Raw genomic sequence first — 25,644 nt, forward strand, 5'->3', positions numbered from 1 at the left:
TGCTGTTAAAAAAAGGGCAAGCAGTTGCCCCTCAGGGTTAGTTACTTATGGAAACACTAATTTGAACAAGATTCTGGAGTACTGCCTACAGAGAGTCACACCTGGGCATCTCTATAATGGAAAAAACCTATGCAGGCAATTAACTCAGAACCAGTTCCAAGCAAGTTTTTTTGTTTTTTTAAGAAGGTTATTTTTTGAAAGGTGTGATCCAAATTTGATGCATGTGAACTGAACTGGACGAAGGTAGACAGATATTCAGGCCTAACAGGCGGAGCCAAGCAATGCCTATATATCCCCCGATTTATGGAACTGAAAATTAAAGAATGCCATGATTCTCTATTAACTCCATCCAAGTTTCTTTCATGAGCAGAGCCTCAGAAGCTTAATCTGATCATTGGGTGGAAAGGAACAAACAAATAGCGATAACAAGATTTGTCCAGCCATTCATAGTGACGCTTGATAGTCAAAAGACACTTGAAATGAACCAAGTAAGTTCAAACCAAATCCTTTGCCTTAAATCAAAAACTGCCAAAGATTCTCCAGAGCAAAATGGAAAGCACAGAATCTCTCTCTAAAAGGGAATTTAGAAATATCTTTGAAAGAGCAAGTGTTTAGTTTGTGGGAAATCTTTCAGCTCTACAATCCTGGGGTCATAGTTTTATATGTTTATTGTGGTTTACAGTTAAAAATTGATAAAAAACGTTGGAATGAGAACCAGTCACACTGTCCAGCATCTCAGCTAAAGTGTCAGAAAGGACACCTGCAATAAAGCTAAGCAATTCTTGAGAGTCCTGTTTGATAATACTGAGACATCAAGGAAAGAGCTGCTAGTGTCTTGCAGATGAACTCCTTCACGTTGCCACAGTGCCAGATCTCTATTTCATAGGCCCAAGATGACTTTTGACAATACTTTAGCTCTGACTGAATAGTCTTTATTTAAGTCATAATTTACAGAAACTCCTCAAAGAAAGCCTTTGAAACTGAGCACTGCAAATCCTTTCTACTTTTTCATTTCTCAGCCATCTCCAACTTAAGCTAAAAAAAGATTCTCATCCATTTTTGTTGCCCATGGCATTTAATCACTATTTTTGCATCAATGAACTGTTCTGCGCACGCCAATACACTAGGGTGACCAGATGTCCCAATTTTATAGGGACAGTCCTGACATTCGGGGCTTTCTTATATAGGCATCTATTACCCTCCCACCCCCCTCCCGATTTTTCACTCTACCTGGTCACCCTACAATAAGCTAGCTAAAAGCTCAATCTGGAGATACAAAGGGCTATCATTTTTCAGATGTCAGCTCTGTAAACAGATAAATTACCATAATATACATACCAGGAAGGCAGTTTTTTGTGTGTGCACACCTTGAGCACAAGTCATAACAGGAACAAGTGGGGTTTAGGAACCAGAGTGGTGTTAATTCCCTCAGTTTCCTTCTTTTGTGAAAAGATATTTAATTCTTTCAACTATTATGATCAATGCAAAACAATTTTTACCCATTATCATTTTCTCTGGCGTGACTACAGCAGAACTGATACTTGCATTCTGGCAGCAAATGCCCAGTCAGGATGAGCATATTACCCAGACTCCTCCCAGAGCAATAACTGATAATGCTTCAATGTGCTAGGTTATACTGCCTATCCTAGGCTACACACCTAGCCAGGATACACACAACTGGTGGAGAAGTGGTGCCAGGCCACGGAAAAGCAGGTAAGAACAAATGTAGTTTTCTATGGAAGGTCTGCACTAGTACAGATTCTGCGTTTGATCAGCATTCAAGGGACTGCACAATTCCTTTCCACCCACTCCTATCCCACCATCCACACTTGCATCACGTCTCATCAGATTGTACACTGTGGGGGAAGGACTGCTGTAGGCCTGGGACTTCGCTCCCCCCATACTAAACTGGCTTTGACTAGCCTTGGGTGAAACTCCGGGATTTCACCACTAAAATTAAGAAAAACGCTCCACTGCTGCTAAGGCACCCCCACCTCAGGAACGCCCCTAACAGAAGTTATAACACCCAGGGCTGTTAAGTAGACACCTACCTGCTGGGAAGTTTAAGGATACAAAGAGACCCAACAAACAATAAAATAGATAAGATAAGCTCTGACCAGCGAATTTATGCTGACCATCTGCACAAACAAAGGCAGTCATAAATAAGTTACAATTTGGGCAGGAGAGATAACATGTAAAAAAGATTTTAGCAGGGAGGAGGAAACAGGTGCCAGTACAGGATAGGTAACAAAATTTAACCAAGGGGTATTGAATAATATGATAGCTTTAATAAATCTGGAGATGGTTTGTTTTTCCATTTACATTATATAGCTAAAACAAAGTGCTTTGGGAACCATTTCCAGACTGCAGTTCATCATCAAGCTGCTGGAATTCTGTCCCTGCTGCATGTCATGGTCATGCAGAGGCACTGCTCCCCAGACGAGTGGATCCTTACTGGCCATCAGGTGAAGTTTGTATACTGGGAGTAGTAAGCATAAGACATATGTATTCTGTGCGTGTTGCTAATAAATAGATGTTTAGAGCACAGCTGTGTCAGGCTTTTTCACTGGGAAAAGATCCTGCAGACCTGTAGAGTCTTGAGCCCCATGGGAAAGGGCGGTTACTTAAACTGACCAGGTTTTTCCATGAGCCCTGTGGGTAAAGGTGCTTTACAATCCAAGCCCTTGGTAGGGAAAGGGTGGGGATACCTGATCATGATCAGAGGCTGGGGACTACGCAATTATAAATATTGCCAGTGTCTAGGCTGAAGTGAAGAAGGGATTGAGAAGGAAAAAGTGAACATTTTACCAAGAACTGTAGATTTGCCATCACTGGCAATTTTTTAAATCACGTTGAGATTCTCCGCCCCCAAAAAAGATATTCCAGTTCAAACAGGAATTCAGGAAGTCTTATGGCCTTTGTTATGCAGGTCAGACTAGACCACCACAGTGGTCCTTCTGGCTTTAACAACTATGAACAGAGTGACAGAGAAACTGGGGGAATGGAGAGAGAAGAAAGAAAAGTCCCTAGACAGGACTAAACAAGGAGTACGAGGATTGTGCACATACTCAAACTTCTTTGGTGTTAAAAGAGGATCTCTCAAGGAGGGTGGGGAGAGAATAGGTTATTTACTTCATTAATTCCATGGATGACTCCTGAAATAAGGTTCTCATGCAGAGAGAAGAAAGCGAACATGGGGCAACATCCTCCCTTTCAGGGTTCTCTCTGCATGTTTGTGGGAAACACTGTCCTCCACTAGGAGCCCTGAAGCATGATGAGCACATGCCTATTTTGATCCTGCTTCTGCGGTCAACTGGCTGCAGCAGCCTTGTGTGGAGGTAGTCTGGGCCTGCAATAAAAGAATGGCAAGAGGTTGGCAATCCGGTCCCCTCCTCCATTCTCTTGCCTTACACTTTCCTAAGGTTTCCCTCTTTTGTTCCATACCATTTCTCTGGTCTAGGCCAGACCAAAGGTCACTAAACCTAGGAGACATGGCTGCTTTGTCAAGAAAAAAAACAGGTTGGAGAAGCAGTACAACTGGGAACAATTTCTTCATTTGAATTGGTCACCAGATGCCTGAATGACAGGTGAAAGTGACAGTGGCATCCACGTGATGAAATTATATTAAAATAAATATGGAGCTAGAAGAGCCTAAGTTATGTAGACAGGATTTTCAAGAATGGATTTCTATTTTTAGGTATCTGAAAAAGTGGCCCAATTTTTAAAGGTGCTGAACACCCAGCAGCTCCTATTGAATTCCTGTGTCAATCTAGACATTGAAATGGACATGTGTTACTTAACACACACACAGAATAACCACAACTGACTAATTTTTTTAGGACACATCATACAACAGGTTGTGCACCAATATATTATAGTGGACTTTCTAAACCCTCTTAGAGAAATAAGTATCAGTCAGATTTAATATGCAATTGGAATCTATGCTTGAAATAAAAAGTTTTGCACAATTTCTCCTGATTTGTCCTATTTCTGGATGAAACTTCATTCACATATGAAAAAGGTCAATTATTGTCATTGTCTGGAAACCAGGATGAGGAGTAAGAAAATTGATTTAGTATTGGTAGACCTTTAGAAGCATCTAAAAATGCTACTTTAGAATCCCTCTTAATTGCAGAAAGATGTGCCGGGGTTTAAGTATATTTACAAATGCGAAATGCATCTAATTTACATGACCCATACCTAAAAGTTGTCCTCTAGCTCATTTTAGCCCGAGTTACAGAAAAAGTTGTACTAGATTCATATAGTCAATGTTTTGACCTTAAAGCAGATTCAAAACAATATGAACAGAGAAAACTGACAATACTGGGTATCTTGCATATGCCCGTTACTCTTTGCCACATCCTGGAGTCTGTACTACAAAAGAAGAATACTAAATGTTCTCAGTTTAGTTGTTTCCCCCTATCTAAGTTTGCAGAGAATTAGGTCAGAACCTGGGTACTAACATCAGGGTGACATTCCTGAAAGAAAGGCTTGATCAAAACAAACATTGTAAAGAATGTTTTGTTATAGAATTGCTGTTAACCATAATCTAAACATTTAAAACAATCTTGTGTTAACACATTATCACAACCAGAGCAGGTGCATATTGCAAATTTTTACAGCACATAGCGCTATAATTTTATGTATATGCCTACCTCAGTTCTACCACTAATGGATGACGAAAGTCACCATTAATGAATGCCTCCCTGGGATTATCTTCTATCCAGAAATAGAAAATTAGTGCAGAGTTAAATACTGCATAATTATTGCAGACCCCCAAAAAAGATTGAATTAAATTCTCTCTATGCATACACCACTTATATACTGGGTAAATTAAAGACTACAGCCCAAGAACAAAGTAGTGTTAATATCTGAAGCTTCTATCTCAATCTAAAAAAGTTAAGAGTTTATTTTAGTCCCTTTGAAGTTAGGAGACTAGCCAGAAACACCAAGATAATTAATGTAAAACTGAAAAAGTTATGCCCCACATTGCGTGGGTGTTCTATATCCTACATATAAATTGTATTTCAAATCACTTAAATTGGCTGTTTGCCATTAACAGGCCCATACTTGACACTTAAGACAGTAGCAATTTACGGAATTTTCTTACCACGCCTAGAAAAACTAGCAATGAACTTAGATCTGGAGTCAGATGCTAATCACTTAACAGTTAAAATCTGCTATTTACGTACATAGCTGAGAGATGTAAGACAAAACAATACTTCTGAAATGACCTTTTAGGTCTGAAAATTTTGTCCAGAAAGGAAAAAATACAATACACTGAACATTTGAGCACCCAGCCACAGTGATTTAGTGTAATAAAATATTACCATCATAGATGCAATCTTATATAAGCTTTCCAGGGACAAAGCACATATGTGGAGACAGTAACTCTTCAAGTAGCAAACAAAGTGCAAACTTTTTTTTAAATGGGAAGGCTTAAACAAACATCCTCACATTTAAATATAATCACCCTTCCATCTGATTTTTTAATTTATAGTAACAAACACCTAAGATTACTGTAATCTAGAAAACACCGATGAAGTGAGCTGTAGCTCACGAAAGCTCATGCTCAAATAAACTGGTTAGTCTCTAAGGTGCCACAAGTCCTCCTTTTCTTTTTGCGAATACAGACTAACACGGCTGTTACTCTGAAACCTAAGTTTATTTAGTGCACTTCACAACACTTTGATTAGTCTCATTTTCTTTCACTTCTTTGTGAAAGAGCCATACTTGCAAAAGGAAACATCTAGATAAGAAAATGTGATTGTAAAGACCACAAATTATGTTAAAGGGATTCAGGGACAAACAGCACCTAAGAACTTTTAAGTCCCATTAAAAGGTTGACTGTACTTGATTATATCGTTTTGATTAGTACTTTCAAGATGGCTCAAAGTCAATAAGAAACTCAAACCTGCTGCTCTAAACATGCAGTGCTTTGGAAACGTGATCTTAACAGTCATGGACAGCACTGAACACAGACAGCATTTAAGTAACATTTCAAAAACTTAGTAGTGAGTCTAACACCTTAACAGAAGCTTAGCTACCTTTAGCTCTCCAGTTCTAAACCTAGTTCAAGCCCCACTACTTGTCATTTTCTAGATGAAGTGTTGCTTGTTATGCAATCAAAGACTGACAGAAGATGAATTCGTCAATGTATACTACAGCTGTGCGGAGGATGAAAATTTTTGCCAAGAATTTGGGGATTTCAAGATTTGTTTTCATTCCAGTTTTAAATGAAACCGGAACATTTCTAAAATCACCATGAAAGAAAACGCAACAAAAAAAATAATTTCAGATTTATCAAAGTATCTCATTTCAACAAAGTCTATATTCAACATATTATATAAAACACAACATTTAAAAAAAATCAAAGAAAAGTAGTTTCAAAATGAAGTCAAATTGTTTCATCCCAAAAATGCAAAAAAGGGACATTTCAACACTCACAACTTGTTCCCTGTTCTCCCCCCTCCACCCCCAACAAAATTTCTGTGAAAGAGATACCATTTCCCAAAGTGTTTCAATTTGGGCAAAACGGTATTTTCTGCCAAAAAATTTTTGACTTTTTCTGACCATCTAAGATACATTTCAATAAACCTGCATTAAATAAAAATGACCAACTGTCCTTAAAAAGCTGGGTCACCAGTTCTGAATCACTGGGAAGCGTATGCACATTTCGTATTGATAAAAATTATTGAAATCTCTAAAAATTGTTAACATAGTTAAGTAATGCAATTGGTATAATGTATTCTCTTTCCCGCAATGTAGACACACTTTTATACTGGAAGAACTGCTTCCACACATGGGAGTTATACCACTTTAACTATAACAGTATAGTTAAGCAGTACAACTTGTGTTTAGACAAGGCCTTATGAATAAATTTAAAGATCTGATTAATGAAGTGTGGATAATATACTACGTCTGAGGAAACTTATGGTAGAAACTTAAGGTAGAAAGGTTGTATTAGTGTTCCCCTAGGCTTTAAAGGTAGTATTTGTTCCAAAAAAGTGAGGAACCTGCACAGAAATTATTTCTTCAGATTGTACTGCAAAATTCCTGTGGTTTCAAAGGTTTAAGGTTAAACACTTTCTGGAAGAAAAAAATAAGTAAATATGTACATGACTGGCTGAGTGATTGTTCTTAGGCCTTGTCTACTCACAAGCTTGTACTGGTTTAGCTAAATGAATGTGTTTTTAAAAACAAGCCTTTAAAGTAGCGCAAAGCCCTGTGGTAAGATAGGTAGGATCAGAGACTAAAACGGGGAAAAAAAGTTAAATACTTAGACAAGTTGGATGTCTTCAAGTCACCAGGGCCTGATGAAATACATCCTAGAATACTCAAGGAGCTGATTGAGGAGATCTGAGCCATTAGCGATTATTTTTGAAAAGTCATGGAAGATGGGAGAGATTCCAGAAGATTGGAAAAGGGCAAATATAGTGCCAGTCTATAAAAAGGGAACTCAGGACAACCCCAGGAATTACAGAGGAGCCAGCTTAACTTGTGTACCCGGAAAGATAATGGAGAAAATAATTAAGCAATCAACTTGCAAACATCTAGACGATAAGATAAGTAACAGTCAGCATGGATTTGTCAATAACAAATTTTGTCAAACCAACCTGATAGCTTTCTTTGACAGGATAACAAGCCTTGTGGATAAGGGGGGGGAAGTGGTGGATATGGTATATCTTGTATCTTTAATAAAGCTTTTGATACCGTCTCACGACCATCTCAAACAAATGAGGGAAATGCAACCTAGATGGAGCTACTATAAGGTGGGAGCATAACTGGAAAACTATTCCAAGAGAGTAGTTATCAGTAGTTCAGAGTCCTGCTGGAAGGGCATAATGAGTGGGGTTCTGCAAGGATCAGTTCTCAGTTCAGTTCTGTTCAATATCTTTATCAATGATTTAGATAATGGCATAGAGAGTACACACTTATAAAGTTTGCGGACGATATCAAGCTGGGAGGGGTTGCAAGTGCTTTGGAGGATAGCATTAATTCAAAATGACCTAGACAAACTGGAGAAATGGTCTGAAGGAAATAGGATGAAATTCAATAAGGACAAATGCAAAGTACACCACTTCGGAATGAACAATCAGTTGCTCACATACAAAATGGAGAATGACTGCCTAGGAAGGAGCACTGTGGAAAGATCTGAGGGTGAGAGTAGACCACAAGCTAAATATGTGTAACACTGTTGCAAAAAAAGTGATCGTTCTGGGATGTATTAGCAGGAATGTTGTGAGCAGGACACAAGAAACAAAATTTTCTGCTCTACTCCGCGCTGATTAGGCCTCAACTGGAGTATTCTGTCCAGTTTTGGGTGCCACATTTCAGGAAGGATGTGGACAAATTGGAGAAAGTCCAGAGAAGAGCAACAAAAATGATTAAAGGACTAGAAAACATGACCTATGAGGGAAAATTGACAAAATTGGGTTTGTTTAGTCTGGAAAAGAGAAGACTAAACAAAAGGGGACATAACCGTTTTCAAGTACATAAAACACTGTTACAAGGAGGAGGGAGAAAAATTGTTCTTAACCACTGAGGACAGAACAAGAAGCAATGGGCTTCAATTGCAGCAAGGGAGGTTTAGGTTGGACATCAGGAAAATCTTCCTGACAGGATGGTTAAGCACTAGAATAAATTGCATAGGGAGGCTGTCAAATCTCCATCATCAGAGGTTTTTAAAAGCAGGTTAGCCAAACACCTGTCAAGGATGGTCTAGATCAGTGGTTCCCAAACTTTAACAGTCCGTGAACCCCTTTCACTAAATTGTGAAATCTCATGAACCCCCCCTAAAAATGAGTATTTCCAGGGATTTAAGTTTAAATTTCCTCCACACTCCGCAAGGCTCCTGCTGCTGGACCCTGATGACTGCCCCAGTCAACTGAGCTCGGGCTGCAGGTCCTGCTGACCGCTGGGGCTCGGGCTGCCAGCCCCAACTGCCCGGGCCTGCTCTCCCTGGGGCCTCAAGCTGTCTGCCCTGCAGCCGGGTCCCACCTGCTGCCTCCACTGCCCAGGGGCTTCTGGCTGCCATTAGAGAAATTCTTCTGGTGAACCCCCTGTAACATTCTGAGAACCCCAGTTTGGGAACCACTGGTCTAGATAATACTTTGTCGTGCCATGAGTGCAGGGGACTGGACAAGATGACCTCTCGAGGTCCCTTCCAGTCCTATGATTCTAAGGTAAAAACCAAAATTAAGCGTCTACATAGATGAGTCTCATGAAGACAATCCTGGGAGAGACAGATATAAGAAAAAGGAAGTTATATTTCTGTAATCTTAGAAATATAAAATCCTACCAAATGTGATTAAAATAATTTGGGACAGGCTATTTAATTGTAACAGCACAAAACTTAAGGTAAGCATTCAAAGCTTTATTAGAGAAAGCTTTAAGACGTACACACACGAAGGCAGTATCCAAATTAAAATAAATATATATCAAGTGCAACCTCCCAGTCATGATCCTTTTTCTACCACAAAAGCACCACTTGGCAATAGATCTCTTCACCTCAGGAGTAGTAATGTTATCTTTTCACCCTCTGTAGCTGCAGGGTGCTCCATTGAGGGCCGAGATACAAAGAATACAAGGGCATCAGGTTCTATGAAAACTTCTTACAACTACCTTCAAGGTCCTAGGTATACCGCTGGTCCCTTATCACCATTTAGAGTTTTCTCCACTTCAGCAATACCAACAACCGCAATGTTTTGTTTGTCCACTGACAAGGAATGGTTGCTTACCTTACAATAAGTGTGGTTCAAGATGTGTTATCCACATAGATTCCACTTTTGGTGCACATGCGCCTCATGCATGCAAGATCAGATCTTTTTCCATTAGGGTTGCATTTGTACTCTAGAGGTCCCCTTGCCCCACCACACACACACACACACACCCCTTAGGGCAGAGAGGGAGGAACAGTCCCAATCATCCCTCAGTTTCTTCACACTTACAGAATCCTAGAGGGGTAGGACTCCATAGTAGCAGAAAAGCAGGAGAGGCCACGGAATGCATGTGGACAACACAGCTGAAAAAAAATCAGTTCCTGTAAAGTAAGTAGCCATTCTGTTCTTTGAGAAATTGTCCACATGGATTCCTCTTGGTGACTAACACACACTTATGTTTCTTGGGTTCTAGGAGTTATACTTACAACAGTGACTTCAGGGTGGCGCTGCCAGAACAGGCATCTGATCTGGAAGCCTCTACCAAAGAAGAGTGCCAAATGTGTGGACCGAGCTCCACGGAACTGCCTTACAAGTTTCAGAATTAGGGATTTTAGCTCAGACAGCCTCTGCTGCCTATCTGAAAGTGGAATGACTGGCTAGATGGATCTAACTGTTAACTCATAACATGTTCCTATACATTTGGAAACACACTGATAATTTTTAATATTGCTTGACCCTTTGCTGATAGTGCTAAGGCAATGAACATATTAGGCCAAGTTCCTGATTTGGAACTGTTAAAAGATAGTAAGGGAACTGCCAAACAATTTAAAGTGTATGAAGTTTATATTCTCCTGGGGTTGAATGAGGCATGGGGAAGAAAACTGGGAAATAAGTTGGTTCCTACAGAACACTGAAATAAGTTTGGGAAGAAAATTTAGATGAGGCTTGAGTGTAAACCTCATCTAATAAAACTCTATATAAGGGGACCCGTCCCTGAGCACCTCACTCTCCCTTACCCTTTAAGGTAATCAAATGACTAAAAAGGTATCCTTCACTGAGATGGTATAAGAAACAGGTTGCTAAGGGCTCAAAGGGAAGATCTATTGAAGTCCCAAGAGCGAAGGGGGCTCCTAAACTAGGGGAAAACCGATAAGGCACTTAAGGAATCTAGCGAGTAGGGGGGGAAAAAATAGTGTGGCCCTGATAGGAAAGTAACGTGCAGATATTGATGCTAGATGGACCCCTATGAATAGAAAGTGCAAATTGTTTTAAGTCTAGTAAATAGCCAGTTTTGCTGAATTGAATGCTGTAAAGGGAGAAAACAGATGCTGAGATGCCAAGCTGTAAAGGTATGACTCAACTAGACTTTTTGCTTTGGAGAAAAATATTCTGAACTTCAGCTGAACTGCTTCTCTCTATGGCTATCAGCAAACCAGCATCCAAATGTAACAAAGCTGCATGTGTAGGATATGGCTATCATTCTCAGACTGTCAGGCAAAGTAATCAGAACTGTGTTGAGCCACCAGATTCAAACACCTAAACTGCCTGGCCCAAGCCAGGACTACTGTTACCATTGATCCAGCATCTTGCCTCAGTTTCCTCAGGACTCTTAGAGTCATGAGGACTGGAGGGGTCGGGGGGTGGGTCGGGTCGGGAAGGCATACATAAGTCCCAGTGTCCAGGGATGAGAAAAGCATGAGGGACAGCCTGGAGTGGAACCCACTTTGCAGTAGAACATGACATTTCTTGTTCTGGTCTGTGGCAATCTCCACTTGCAAATGATGCTCTACAACACTGGGTTCTCAGTCAGCACCTGGGGGTTGCCCAAGAACTGTAGTGTGAAGTGATCCGCTAATATGTTCTGAACACCTGTAAAATGTGGGGCCAACAGTGTAATCCAGTGACAGATACAGCTAGTCCAGAGCCAAATGGCCTCCTGACAGAGTAGAGATGACCTAGCTCCTCCTTGTCTATAGACATAATGCATAGCTATGGTGTTTGTCAGCACCTGACATAAGGGCACCTCTTTAAATGCTCCAAGATGCAGAGAGTTAGCTTCTTGCTTCAACAGTATCTCATACGGGGTCCCTGAAGAGAAACAGAAACTGTATGCAATACACCTGTTGCTGACAATCTCTTGGTCCCACTTGTCCACAGCGATTCTAGCCCATGTTCCCCCCAAAAAGGCCATTGCTAAATACGATAAATAGGATAGAGATACTCCAAATGTTATACCAGGCTCTGAACTCTGGCAAGAAGCCTGCTATCAAGTGAGTCATAGCAAAGAAAGAGGTCATGGGTTATCTGCACTGGACCTTTGCTTCTCCTTCAGTGGCTCCAATTCCCTCCGAGTTGTAAAAGTATAAAGGAGAGGATGCTGACTGAAGGAGGTTTGTAGTCTGATGTGCTGTCTCCTTTGGTCTGGTGCATATAAGATCAGAGAAGTGGCTCTTAAGTCCTCATGAGTCGAGGGCCTCACCTGTATTTGAATTGATCACAAGTCCTCAAATGGAAGGTCCGTCTCATGGTTTGCATTCCCCTTAGTATTCCCCATGACTGGAGCCAGGAGGATCTTCACATCTCCATTGATGTGGCCATGGTGCAGGTGATTGTATGAAATGTATCCAAAGCAGCCAGCAAGGAATCCCCAGCTATCAGATGGCCTTCCAGCATGATGGATTTTAATTCTTCCATGCTCCTGCATGAGTCGTTCCATAAATAAACATGTCCCAGAGGAGAGTCATTTTGCCAGAAGCACCTGAAAGCTGGCAATGTTCCTCCTGAGACTGGCAGAGTAGACCTTTCTGCCAAACATTTAAAGTAGTTTTATTTAACAAAATTCAAATGTTGTTCTTGTACTCTAATCCCAGTTTCCACCCAAATGCACTACAACACAAATCCTGACCTGGAGAAAAAAAGAAAAGTACACCTCTATCCCGATATAACACAACCCAATATAACATGAATTCGGATATAATGCAGTAAAGCAGCGCTCCGGGGGGGCAGGGCTGCAGGCTCTGGTGGACCAAAGCAAGTTCAATGTAACACAGTTTCACATATAACGTGGTAATATTTTTTGGCTCCCGAGGACAGCGTTATATCGGGATAGAGGTGTATTCACTACTTTCAAAATAAAGATTAAAATTAAGAATCTCAAGAAGTGTAAGCTATATAATTAAATGTATATCAATACTTCACACTAAATTTAGCATAATCCTTCTGGTTCACAGAAAGACAATGAATGGTGGCAAAACACCATGTTTTAATGGTTATATCAGCCAGTGAGAATGAACCTCTTTAGGAAAAAGTACAAAATGACTAAAACCAACTAAAACTAAAAATGGCTAAAAAGACTAAAACCAGTTCTTTAAATTCAGGTTTCCTGCTAGCTGATTTAAATCTGTTTTAATCATGATCTAGATCAATTTAAAAATCAATCCACCTTGCTGCAAAGCCACTATTCTCATTTAAATCCCATATGAAACCCAGTTTCCCGTTCACAACATCCATAACTACAGAGATGTCCACTCTTAAAAAGCTGCAGTGATGCAGCTACTGTGCTTCAGGCCTGGTCTACACTGCATGGTTAGGGCAATGCAAGGCAGCTCACATCGCCCTAGCTCCGGATGTGTGACCACTTAGGCCTGGTCTACACTAAGTCTATCTAAGTTACGCTAATTAAGTTACAGAACTTAAGTTGACCGTTTAGATCGACTTCCAGCAGTGTCTACACCACACTGTTGGTGGGAGACACTCCCTTTGACTTATCACATCTTCACCAGACCCACTAAAAAAAAAAAAATTATGCTCGCTGCATCCATCGCAGCAGTGCCGATTTAGCCCATAGTGAAGACAAGCCCTCAAATTTGAGTCCCGCCAACAAGTGTCCCGCTACACCGACTTAATAACACAACCTTCCTGACTGGCAGACAGTCAAAGCTGATGCAGTGAGGTCAGCACAGTGAGTTTAGACACCACATTACTGACATCGACTGTCACTGGCCTCCATGCGCTGTCCCACAACGTCCCACACTGACTGCTCTGGTCACGGTTGTGTACACTGCTGCCCAGGGGTGAGGTAGACAGGAAGCTGCCCTTCCTCTTTAAAGCTCCACGAAATTTCTTTTCCAGCTTGGCGAGCACACATGGCAGTTCTCCCGTTGAGTGTAGCTCCCCAGCTGACCAGGCTGGCTACACGCTGCAGACGTGCTCCTGCCTGGAGAACACAGGAGATATTGGATCTCCTGGGCCTGAGGGGAGAAGAGGCTGTACAGGCACAGTGCCAATCCAGCCATAGAAATGTGGACATCTGAGCAGATTGCATGGGGTATGCAGAAGGGCTACAAGAGGGATCAGCAGTAGTGTTGCATGAAAGCCATGGAGCTACAGCAGGCGTACCAGAAAGCCAGCAAGGCCAACAATTGATCTGGTGGAGAGCTGCTAGGGGGATCCAGCTATGCAGTGAGGCAGGATGTGTTTTTGTTTCCACTGCCGTCCCGCCAGCAGAGCACGACTGAGTCTGACATAGGACAAGGAGCCTCTGGTAAGTATGTAGTTTGCTTTGAAATTATACGGATGGAACTCCCAAAGTAGCAGCTCATCTGTTGATTTGCTCCTTTTCACTTGTGCTAGAAGCAGCAATGGAACTGCTAAGAGAGACAGCGTTCCTATCCACTTTTCATTCCCCTCTAGAATTAGGCAGAGCAGTTTATGTCCACCAGGATGTTCTATGAATCCTCCATAGAGATCTCAAATGAAACTTTCGTGGAGGTACTCTGCAATCCTCTGCCGAAGGTTTCTGTGGAGGGTTGCTTCTTTCTTCTGCCACAGCAGGACACTTTCCTACACCACTCACTAAACTACTTCAGCAGGCACTATTGCAGGACACAGGCTAGCAGCACACAGTCACAGGTGTCATTGGGATGCCAACAGCAGCCTGTGTTACCCTCAGGAGTGAGATATCAGCTAAAATCATCACTGCCTGTGGAAAACTGTGCCAGTATTCAGTTTCCACAGAGAAACTGCCACTCGCTTCTCAACTGTCAGCATGGCTGATTTTGTTGTCCTTGAGCTGGAGCAAGTTCAGCACACAGATCCAGAAATGTGGCCTTGTCCATTCGAAAGTTCTGCAGCCACTGCTTGTCATCCCAAACCTGCATGACAACGTGCTCCCACCAGTCTGTGCTTCTTTCTTGGGCACAGATGCAGTGCTCTACCATCTCTAGCTGCTCCATGAATGCCACCAACAAACCTTGGATTGTTTAGATTACTACGGTATGTAGAAAGAATCTCCAGTGAATCATCATGTTCCCCATGGCTCCTCGTGCAGCTCTGCAAATACTGCAAGATTGCATGCCCTGCGCTTGCAATGCTCATGACAATAGTGCAGAGCTGTGCAGGCTCCGAGCTTCTGTCAGATATAGCAGACAGCAAGGTTTGTGCAGATTTTGAAAAGGTGCAAAAATACTGTGGTATACAGATAGAATTACAGGATGGAGAACACTGTGGACCCCATGCTCCCAGTCATCCCTATGTGACTCATTTTGGCCCCATCAGGCATTGCAAAAACTTCCCAAAACATCCTGCACTGGACAGTAGTGATTTACAGTCAGATACCTACCCACAGGTGTACTGCACATCAATACAAGCACTCCTGGTGAGGACGCGTACCACCACCAAAGAGCAAAGCGTGCACATGCACAAGCAATGTACTAACTACAATGGCTGTATGCTGACATAAAACTTAGGCAGACAATTTTGTAGTCGAGACATTGCCACAGTGAAGACACTAGCTTTGCTGACAGGAAAGCTTCTCACATTGGCACAGGTAATCCACCTTCCCGAGAGGTGGTAGCTAGGGCAAAAGGAAGAAGCCCTCCATCACAGTGCTGTCTACGCTGGCAGTTCGATGCAGTTATATTGACCTCTCAATGGACTTTCCCCATCCCTAAGCGACATAGTTATACTGATATAAGTTGCTGGTGTAGACTAATCCTAAATCTTCTATTTATCTTTGTCCATTTTGTCCATCCTTTGGATGAGCTGTCTCTCTGCACTCCCACCCACCAGCCCTTGCCTTTTTAGACTGGTACTGCCTCAGGAATGGGACAGAGTCTTCCTCTGTGTGAGGAAACCAGAAGCACATTTTGAGCACTACCGCATTCTAAGGGCTGGTCTACACTGGGGAGGGGGGTGGTGGGAAGAGGGATCAATATAAGTTATGCGACTTCAGCTACGTGAAAACATCACTGAAGTTGACGTAATTAAATCTACTTACCACAGTGTCTCGACGGGACAGCGTCTCCTGTCGATTCCCCTTGCACTCCTCTTTGAGGTGGAGTACCAGAGTCAACACTAGAACGATTGATTTATTGCATCTACACTAGACATGATAATCGACCCCCGCTGGATCAATCGCTGCCTATCGATCCAGCCAGTAATGTAGACAAGCCCTAAATATAATAAAAATAGCACAGCAGAGAAGGCAGAAATATTCCCTTTGTATAGGGAAGGCAGATAACAGAGCAAAGCAACTGTAAAAAGGTGCCAAACTCAAAAGAAGTGCATTGAGGCAATTTGATCTGTCATTCCCTTTTATTACAAATGGGAGAGTTTTACTAAATCCAAGTTCAGAACAAACAATAAATCCCACTGTAATTAGAAGCCTGAAGATATAATTTATCTTATGTGGACAACCTCACATAATGCATGTGCACTGTACAGGCCTTAACAGTCCAAAGTCTAAGATCTTTCTGGGTCTTAGCAATAAAGCAATACAAGTCCCTATTTGCAAGTAATCTTTAAGAGAAACCCATTTTCTCAAGTTGCTTAATATTATTTGAAGGATTTGGGTGAGCCAAGAGAACTGAATGAGGGGGTGAAAACCTTTTACTTGTAGTCACTTCAAACCCAGGGATAAGAAGGAAGCTATATGGTTGGTAGTCTAGGAAGTGAATTTTTGTCACAATTCAGTTCCGAAGTAAACAAGTCTTGGACAGAATGGGTAGATTCAACTGTTTTTCCCTTAAAAAGGGATAAGCCTTAAAGTTAGGGTTGCAGCTGGCTGGCAGGATAACTAATACCTATAGTGCATCCATATTGTGCAATTTTTTTATTATTTTTTATTATTATTATTAAAGCAGCAGTGCTAAGCATTGATGCAAGAGGTGTGTCTTCCCAATACTCAATCTGGGTAAAAAGAAAAGGAGTACTTGTGGCACCTTAAGACTAACCAATTTATTTGAGCAATCTGGGTAATTATTCTTCCATTTAAGTGGAAGTTTTACCACCGTCAATGGAAGCATAGCTAGGCCAGTGCTGAGTGCTTTTGAAAATGCCATCCTATATTTTAAAATAAACCTTAACTACAAGCGTAATACAACCCTGGTATAACCATTTTACTTGGATTAGTCTTGAAAGTGGTATTATGCCTACGTTGATGAAAAAACTGAAGCAGAGATGTGAATCCACTCACTATGACAACAGGACACAGGCAGACTTAGAGACTCAAGTCTCCAAACCTGCTTGACCAAAGCTGCTTCCCACAGACAATACCACACACAGAAGCACAACTATACACAAACACTAAGAAGCATCACTTTTACATAAAACCCACTGTGCTTAGCCAGGCAGACACAAATAGGAAAGTCGAATATGAGCATGAACACAGACAGGAAGGTGTCAAGCTATTACTGACTTTACTTTTGATTGAATTTTATGAAGTTAAAGTTTCATGTCAGTAGCTTTGCAAACAGTGACAATTTATTGTTACTGTAGGACACGACAAACTGCAGCAGGGACAAGTTTTTCTGAAACATGCTAGACATCAATCCCATGGTAAAATGATATTTCATCTATTGACTAGACAAAACAATTCAATTCAGAGTTATAACTGCAGCCCACACACTATGTTATACAACATATGTGCAGAGATGTGTCATTTACACCATATAGCTCAGTGTGTTTTAGATTCCTTATGGATTACAAATTAAGACTGACTACCTCAGTAAACACATTTCAAAGATTAACAAAATAGTATGTTGCCACCTAAATACATTCAGACAAAACCAAAATCATTAGTTTATGAAGCAGTTTGTGACTGTGTCCTACTGAAAGCTGGATAATCCAACCCCCCACATATTATATAGTATAACATGCAGTACTTAAATTATTGCCCTGTAAAGAAGAATTATCTAGGTTTTGCACAGAAGGGGCTGAGATGTTTCACCAAATAAAAGCATTAGTAGAATACTATATGCTACCGATACACTGAAAAGTATGAAAGTCCAGATCACAGAAAGGATAGTAGTCCTAGAAACCACCTCTAATTTTTCTAAATCTGAAGGAAGCTTTTTTTTTTTAATCTTAGTATATGTCCTGCCCTGCTTTTTCAGATGTCCAATATTTAGCATTTTATTCTCCATCTGCACGAAATTTCTTACTTTTAGGCAAAAAGCTTTAAGAGGACAAGTTTCCATTTAGTCCCATTTTACTCTACATATTTGATAAAGCATTGTACAGATATTTGCTGGAACTGAAAAAGTTTACCAGTTACTAGAAATTTTTCTATTGGCCATGCGGAAGGGAAAGCTAATGAGGCTTTAAATTTGGTGCCCGAAGTAACCCTTCACTCCTAAGGAGCAGGTCTTGCATGAAAAGAATGTATAAGTAAGAAAAGTGATGCAAAGTTCTTAAATGCACTCTAATAAAAGTGGGTTTTCAACAGAGCACAAAATAGTCATGTATTTCTGTATTACAGTAGCGAGACAATTCTAACACAGTAAGGCTACCAGAGACATGCAGTCATAGGGTCTCAGGCACAGAAGCCTAACTTATACCCTTGTGTCGCAGGTGCACAATGGATCTATATGGGGGAGGAAGGGGTGGAGGTCAGGATTTGATTTTTATATCCAGAATGAACAGCAAGTGACAATTAAAGAGTGAGGAGTATGACTTTATTCTGAAACGGCACTCTGCATGTTGAAACAATGTGGAGCCTTAAAGTCTTTACACCACTATACATGGAAGTGGGATTGCCAGTCAAGTAATAGAGCCGGGACCAAATCAAAAACAGTTATTTGGTTCAAGGGTCAACTCCCTCAGATGACTGTGTGTAGGTTTTTATTTTTTAACTACTGTGCAGGTCTTTTACCGATTGACTAATTAGAGTGATTGGACCAACTGGCCAGCTTTTGTGGGGGTAGTATTCTCTTTTTACTTGAGGAGTGCAATGTTGCCATGTTTCATAACCGCACGGAGCCTACCACTGAAAACATCAACTATGGAAATCTGAAGGCAGAGAAAGCACCATCCAGACTGGGTCGTAAGTGAAGTCACCATGTTAAGCTCTCACTATGCAATTTACAACTCAGCTTATGCCAAACAGCTAAATGAAGAGCCACATGTATTTCATAGGTAGGAGTTATAACACACTGAAGTCATGCCAGTAGAAGGGGGGTGTGTGTTGTGGCTAACATTTTCAGACCTAATTACAAATGTATTTCAAACCATTAAGTAACTTCTTGTTTTTCTGTTTAGTCATCTTTTGGGCAACAAGTGCAAGAGAGGAAAACTGACAAGGAAAATGTAGAGTTGCTAGATTACATTTTTAAAGTATATGCCAAGACCTTGTCATAGAAGCTCAAAACTTACATACCTTTTGATCTCCCAACCTTAAAGTATAACTTTTATATTTCATTCCTTCTCCTACCCTCTTTAATTGTTTGACTATAAAATTGAGGGGGAGAAAATTTTAAAATTTTGTAACCTCAGTGTTTAACCTCACTGCAGTCACCAACAATTAATACAATTTGTTAGGTTATCTGTTCTTGGTTTAAGTTGAATCAGTTATCCTGAAGAATAGTTTGCCAATTTTTTCCATCTACTTCCTGAACTTTAATTCTCAGACATTCATTAGTGTAACATCACAGACCGTATTCTCTGGAAAGGATTAACTGATCACTTCAAAACCATACACTGAGGTCTTACATAAGGTTATATAACATATCTGGAAGTTAAACTAGGCTAAATAATTCACAGTAGGCCAGATGTTCAGCGCTAGCTGCATGCATAAAACTGCACATGCATCACTTCTACATAAATACCCAGTGCACAAAATACCTGATGAAAGAGCATAAATATCTACTGTGTAAAGCAGGCATAGAGGACCCTTGCAAACCATTGCTTTTGCCTAGCTTTGAAAAATCTACAGATTTTCTACAAATCTACAAATTAGTACTTTGCCTCACTCCCCATTCCATTAATGTAAGAAGCACTTTTCTGCATTTTTAATGTTGGTTAGTAAGTGTGTAAACCAATGGTACTCAAGTCTATGCAGCTGAAGACACCGCATTAATAGCAGGTTTATATAGTTACTCACTTCCTTGACAACTTAGTTTTGAAGATGCTGACATTTATGAATCACAGTTACTCTTCCTTTTACATCAATGCCAGAACATTAGAAAACACTGCTAATATAGATATTTGGGGTTTGCTTTTCATTTACTGACAGATATAGATAATTTTGTGGAAGTCTATCTACAGATGGGCATGTTGCCCCATATAGGAAGAAAAGGACTTTTAATGCAGTGTTTTCAGAGATATTGTATACTTGTGTTCAACATCTTAGTTACAAGACAATGCAGAATATTACTTTCGGACAAGTTGAAATGTATACATTGGGGGGAAAGTGACAGTTATCCAGCCAGTTCTGGGGAAAACACCCTATAGATAGATACTTCACATATAGGTTTGGAAAAGAAACTACAAGCCATGTTTTCAGTCATATTGAAGAAAACATTTGCAAAGAAAAGCCCCTTGGCCTGAAGCTTGAAGGAAGCAGGTGTTGAAAAGCAAAATATGGTTCCCCACTTGCCCAAATCACACAGACACAAGAAGGCTACAAATGCCATCCATGAAAGAATGCACCACAAACATCAGCATTTATTCATTTTGAATTTAGCAATTGACAAAAGACCCAGCTCACCAGCTTTACTTTTTCTTGTTTTCCTAGGCTTAAACATTACATATTTAAACATTGTCAGAACTTACTAAGTTGTTGGCATTCATGCACAACTAGAAAACATCCTTAATTTATTTAAACCAGAAATGCATTACTAGGAACGTATTAACATCTTTCACTACTAAATATTAAAAAAAAGTTGAAATTATTGAAAAGTTCATCCTTGAAATGTTAATTTCACAGCAGACAAACTACTAGTTGGCTCACATTTCAAACAAAATGGGAAAAGCAAGATTCATGCTAGTGGTTAGTGTACATTTTGCCTAGCACTACTGAAGGATCACGGCTAACCTTGGATCATGTTTAATAAAAAGCAAAGTGCATACAGAAATTTACAACAATTTAAGGACAAAAAATGGTCCTACTGATGTGGTCCCAACAATTAACTCAAAAGTCTATGACAAATACCATGAGCTCCGATGAGCTGTTTATAAATACTTTAGATTAAGTACAGATACTGAAAGAGTTCGTTTGAAATCTTCAAAAAAAATGTTCCTGTTACTCCTCAAATGGTGCTTGTTATAGCTTAAAATTTCTGTTAACACGTGCGTTGAATTACTTGTTATCCAAGCGTAGCAGCTGCTCCTTACCATTTACTGTTAATGACTTTAACTGGCCATCTTCTTCAACTTCCACTCTCTCTTGTCCATTCTCAACAATTCTGTAAGACAAAAATTCATTTAATCATAGTTTTAAAGCATTTTCAATATGATCAAAGTACACCACACATGTAGATATTTAGGAAATGAAATACATTGCCAAGTCTAGGGCCAAAGCTTGGCTGATGCAACTGCAGTAAGTGAGTGAGCACATTCAACAGTGGAGAAGCCACAACAATTAGCGTCTTCTTTCCCACCCCACTGAAAAGCCTTTCTGGAAGTGACTCCTAGTCACTGCAGCTGAAGTGGCACTCTATTCTCCATAATCACAGATCTCCTCTTAGGCTGAAGTTCTCATCTCTTTCCTTTTCTCCCCACCCTCCCATTCAAAAAGCATCATATGCAATTTTAGTTTTGAGTTTCAGTTAAAAGTAGTAGTTAGGAACTGTGGCAGTTCAGGCTGACAGATGTGTTCAGCATAGTGTGTTTTATGGTGTATATTTTCCCCACAATATTACACTGATATGTTTTAGTTAAGCAGGATGAATCACCACAGAGAACATGTGCAACAGCACCAAAATAGTGCTACACAGCATGTGCTTAACAGGGCCAAGTTAAGGTTCACAAGCAGGATTAACTTTTGCATCTCTTAAATGGTTTTCACCAGGCAATCTTGACAATGCATGTAGGGTTTACCTCCCCTCGTTAAAATGTTTAATGTGCAATTCTGGGTTTGCAAAGCAGTCCATTTTATTCCCTTGTCACTGAATTATAATTGCTTGTTCAAAGCACAAACGTAAGCCATATTTAGGGCTGGTCTGTATTACATATTGTCCATAAGTAACCTGTGTTTAGAGTACAGAAATATGTAGAAGCTTTTCACTTCATAAATCAATTGATAGAATTCTGTTTTGATGATCAGACAGAGGAAGGATCTACCCAGTGAAGAATCAGAGACAATAGTTGCTGTGGTCTGTAGGAAGTTTGATGAACAGGCAGATGCGCTCTGATCAGTCAACATTGAGAAAGAGCAGGTAGTTGTCTTTGGAGAGAACAATGTTTGCTTGGGTTTTTTTCTTTAAATTATATAACTATACCCAAATTTCAGAGAGAAAGTAAGTAGTAGTAGTGGCCAGGAACTCCTCCTCGCTTGGTCACAAGATGGTAGTCTTCTTTCAAAAATATACTATTATCGTCATCATTCAAACATCACCCCTTTTCTCAGAGTGCTAGTTATGTTGAGCACAGTACATCTGTGTTCTGTATGTTGCACTGGCTTCTTATCGGCTTTGGGGAGCAATTCAGTCTTATTTCTACTAAACTTAAAGATAGAGATCCTGTCCATCCTGCACCTTAACATTTGTAACAAGTTTGCGGCCTGGGTTGTTCTAAGCATTGTTTGTTACATGTAGAGAGTTACCACTTTGTTAACCACCACCTCAGCTAACAGCATTTTGCTCCTAGACTGAAACAATTGTCTTCTGCTCTATTGAAATTCTTCCACATGGGTTTGCCAGGGCTTGATTTTGCTAACTTGCAGGGCATGATGCAAGGCCTATCTGGTTACCCAGGCCTTGTCTAAGCATCATTTTGAATGCAAACTGTAGCTCAATGACTAAGGAAAGACTGCAGTTTCTGTGTCATGGTATTTGACACTGGATAAATACCAAAAAACATTGGTGTTTTCTGGCACTGTCACTAACTCACTTTAATTACAAAAATTGTCAAGAGGTTTGTTCTAAGGGACACCTCTCCAGTTAACTTATACAGTAGAACCTTGCATTTTTGCTAGTTTACAGATTGCATAATTCAAAGAAAAACCTAGAGGTCTCGCTCCACTTCTTAAAGATTTAGTACGTGGTATTAGTAGAGTCCATTGGGCTGAGACCTCATAAGTACTAAGAACACTTCAGTTTGACAACTGTCAATTACATTTGTGATGCATATCCTTAATTTATTGCATGGTATTTTGTCACTACTTCATATTTGCAGCGGGTTTCCCCAAGGACTGGTGTAAAATAGTGAGGAGAGGTTCTGATGTGTGTAGTGTTTGAACATTCACTCACCAGTAGTGAGCAATATGTTTTTCCTGGTGGAGAACCTTAACTCCTGCTCTTAGCTTACCTGACAGATAAGACAAGACTATCTGCACTTCAAATCCATATGGTCAGTAGGGACACTGAAAAGTTCACTTTCACTGATGTTGCTTGGGAAGCCTACTGGATGGGAGGGTCAACTCAAAACAGAGGCTGGGGAAAGTTGGAGCATAGCTTAGACCATCTGCTACGCTTCTCATGCTACTTACAACCAGAAAGCTGGGGTTGGAGCAGAACAGTGGCCTCCCAATCCCCAATCAGTAGCTCCACCGGTGAAGGGAAAGCAAGAGCATACGCCTTTTCTCTTCCAGCAGCCTAGAGAGGAGGGCTTCAGTTTTCAGACGCTTACTAGCTAAAAGCCAATACTAAAAGATGCATCACCCCTGAGCAAGTTCCATTGATAGCAGCATTTTGGGAATCCCAGTATCCACTCCCTGCCCAGCAGCTGACAGGTGGCTAAGCTTCTCAGCAGGTATACCCAAGCATAAAAAGAGATCACATATATTCAGGATATAAAGGGGAAATAAAAGAATTAATGTTGTAACATGGCCTACAGCCCTCAGGCCTGTAAGATATTTAGCTTAGCCAAACAAGGCCTCAGGACTAAAGACACACTTGACATAAAGCAACTAACCAGTAAGTGACCTAGATCAAAATTTGTCACAAGATAGCAATGACCCTACATCACAAGGTATCATAAGATTGTTCCATTGCTGCTAAACTTTCTGCTATTTAGGAAATATATATTGTAATGAACTGGTGAAAGCTGGTTATAATATTTTTTTGGATTTTGAAGCCATTTCAGTGTGCTAGCCGCAAGTTATGGTGACTCAGTAATGTAAATATTAATAGAATAAGGAAAATTAACAAACGGTCCCATTTTTCATAGGCTATTCCAAAAGGTAGTGGGAGATGGAAGTTCAAATGAGGAAAAGGGGTGGAAACCTTCATAAATATGCATGAACCCCTGTGGGCATCAGCCTAACACATTATAAAAACTGTATTCTAATCTACATGCCTTGGATGACACCCACTGGTGATAACAATGACAATGAAGATGAGTATATTGACCAACTCTGTGGGGATCCCTGTAGAAGATGTGAGTGATGCCAGTCACAGGGCTAAATACATTACACTCTATCTGCTGTTGTATTTCAGTGTTTGTGGGATTACCTATCTGTTTAGTAGATTTGCTAATAAAAAGGGACTTGTGATAAACTTCAGTTGTTTGTCCTGCACGCCTCAGGTCTCATTTTAACAACACTGGTAGTCTTTCTGATGCTGTAGCTATTCAAAAAACTGAACCCTTAACTACTGTGAAAGAAAAGAAGTTAATCAATACACCAATCCATCAATTAGGCTACACAGGATGCTGCTGCTAAGGGTTTTCCCCCACTTTTGAATAAACTCTTGGCTACAGGGCATTAGGTACTTTTTGCCCAACCTCTGCATCCTTACACATACTGTAGCAGGGAACCATCCTGTAAAGGCAGGGAAAGAAAAGAGAATCAAATAGGTCTATCATTACAATTCACACAGAATTGGATATCTAAGTTATTACATTTTGGGAAACCAAAACAGTAAGGGTAAAGAAAGTTATCATCAGAAAAATATTGACAAATTCTATTACAACAACTTGCATGGTACCAAGTATCAGATGGGTAGCTGTGTTAGTCTGTATCCACAAAAACAACGAGGAGTCTGGTGCCACCTTAAAGACTAACAGATTTATTTGGGGACGAAAGCTTATGCCCAAATCTGCTAGTCTTTAAAGGTGCCACCGGACTCCTCATTTTTGTTACAACATTTATCTTGTTTATATCACTTACCTCTTTGTAGTAATTTTTCTGCCATTAACTATTTTAGTAGAAGTTGATACTGATTTGAAGCTACCCATCCCACCGCCACCAAATGACGTAGAGGAGAATGAAGTAAGGCCCCCATGTCCCAGTGAACCAAATGAAGTAAAACCTGGGGGGAAGACATAGTAAGTATTTGACTAAAGCACTGTAAACATAATTTCATCAGAAACTGTTTAACAACTTTTACTTTAGGAAGGTCTTCTGGACCATCAAATTTTGATCTATTAATTCTAGCTCCCCAATTTCAAATACCAAAGTTACTCAATTTCAGAGCTGCTAGGTAATGGTTACTCCCACTGAGTTCAAGTGGAGTTGCAAAAACTAGGCCTTTAGCATTCAACTAGGCTCCAATAATTGAGAGCACTTGGAGTTCATAATCTTGTTTAAAGGCGCACACTATTGCAG

The 25,644-nt window shown here is 40.4% G+C and overlaps 1 protein-coding gene across 4 annotated transcripts in view; it reads right to left on the minus strand.

Annotated features, from left to right (window-relative positions):
- DNAJB6 (DnaJ heat shock protein family (Hsp40) member B6) overlaps nt 1-25,644 on the minus strand; it is a 99,002-nt gene that overhangs the window by 30,633 nt on the left and 42,725 nt on the right. For all 4 annotated transcript variants that reach the window (XR_012157621.2, XM_073334551.2, XM_073334548.1 and 1 more), the window contains exons 7-8: nt 25,207-25,348; nt 21,273-21,343 (exon numbers count right to left, since the gene is read on the minus strand). Coding sequence is in view for 3 of the 4 variants with exons in the window: in XM_073334551.2 (XP_073190652.1) it covers nt 21,273-21,343; nt 25,207-25,348 (213 nt within the window). In the remaining variant the exon portion in view is untranslated. The remainder of the gene's footprint in view (nt 1-21,272; nt 21,344-25,206; nt 25,349-25,644) is intronic.

Source organism: Lepidochelys kempii, chromosome 2 (genome assembly GCF_965140285.1).
Source record: "Lepidochelys kempii isolate rLepKem1 chromosome 2, rLepKem1.hap1, whole genome shotgun sequence".
Taxonomy (NCBI): domain Eukaryota; kingdom Metazoa; phylum Chordata; order Testudines; family Cheloniidae; genus Lepidochelys; species Lepidochelys kempii.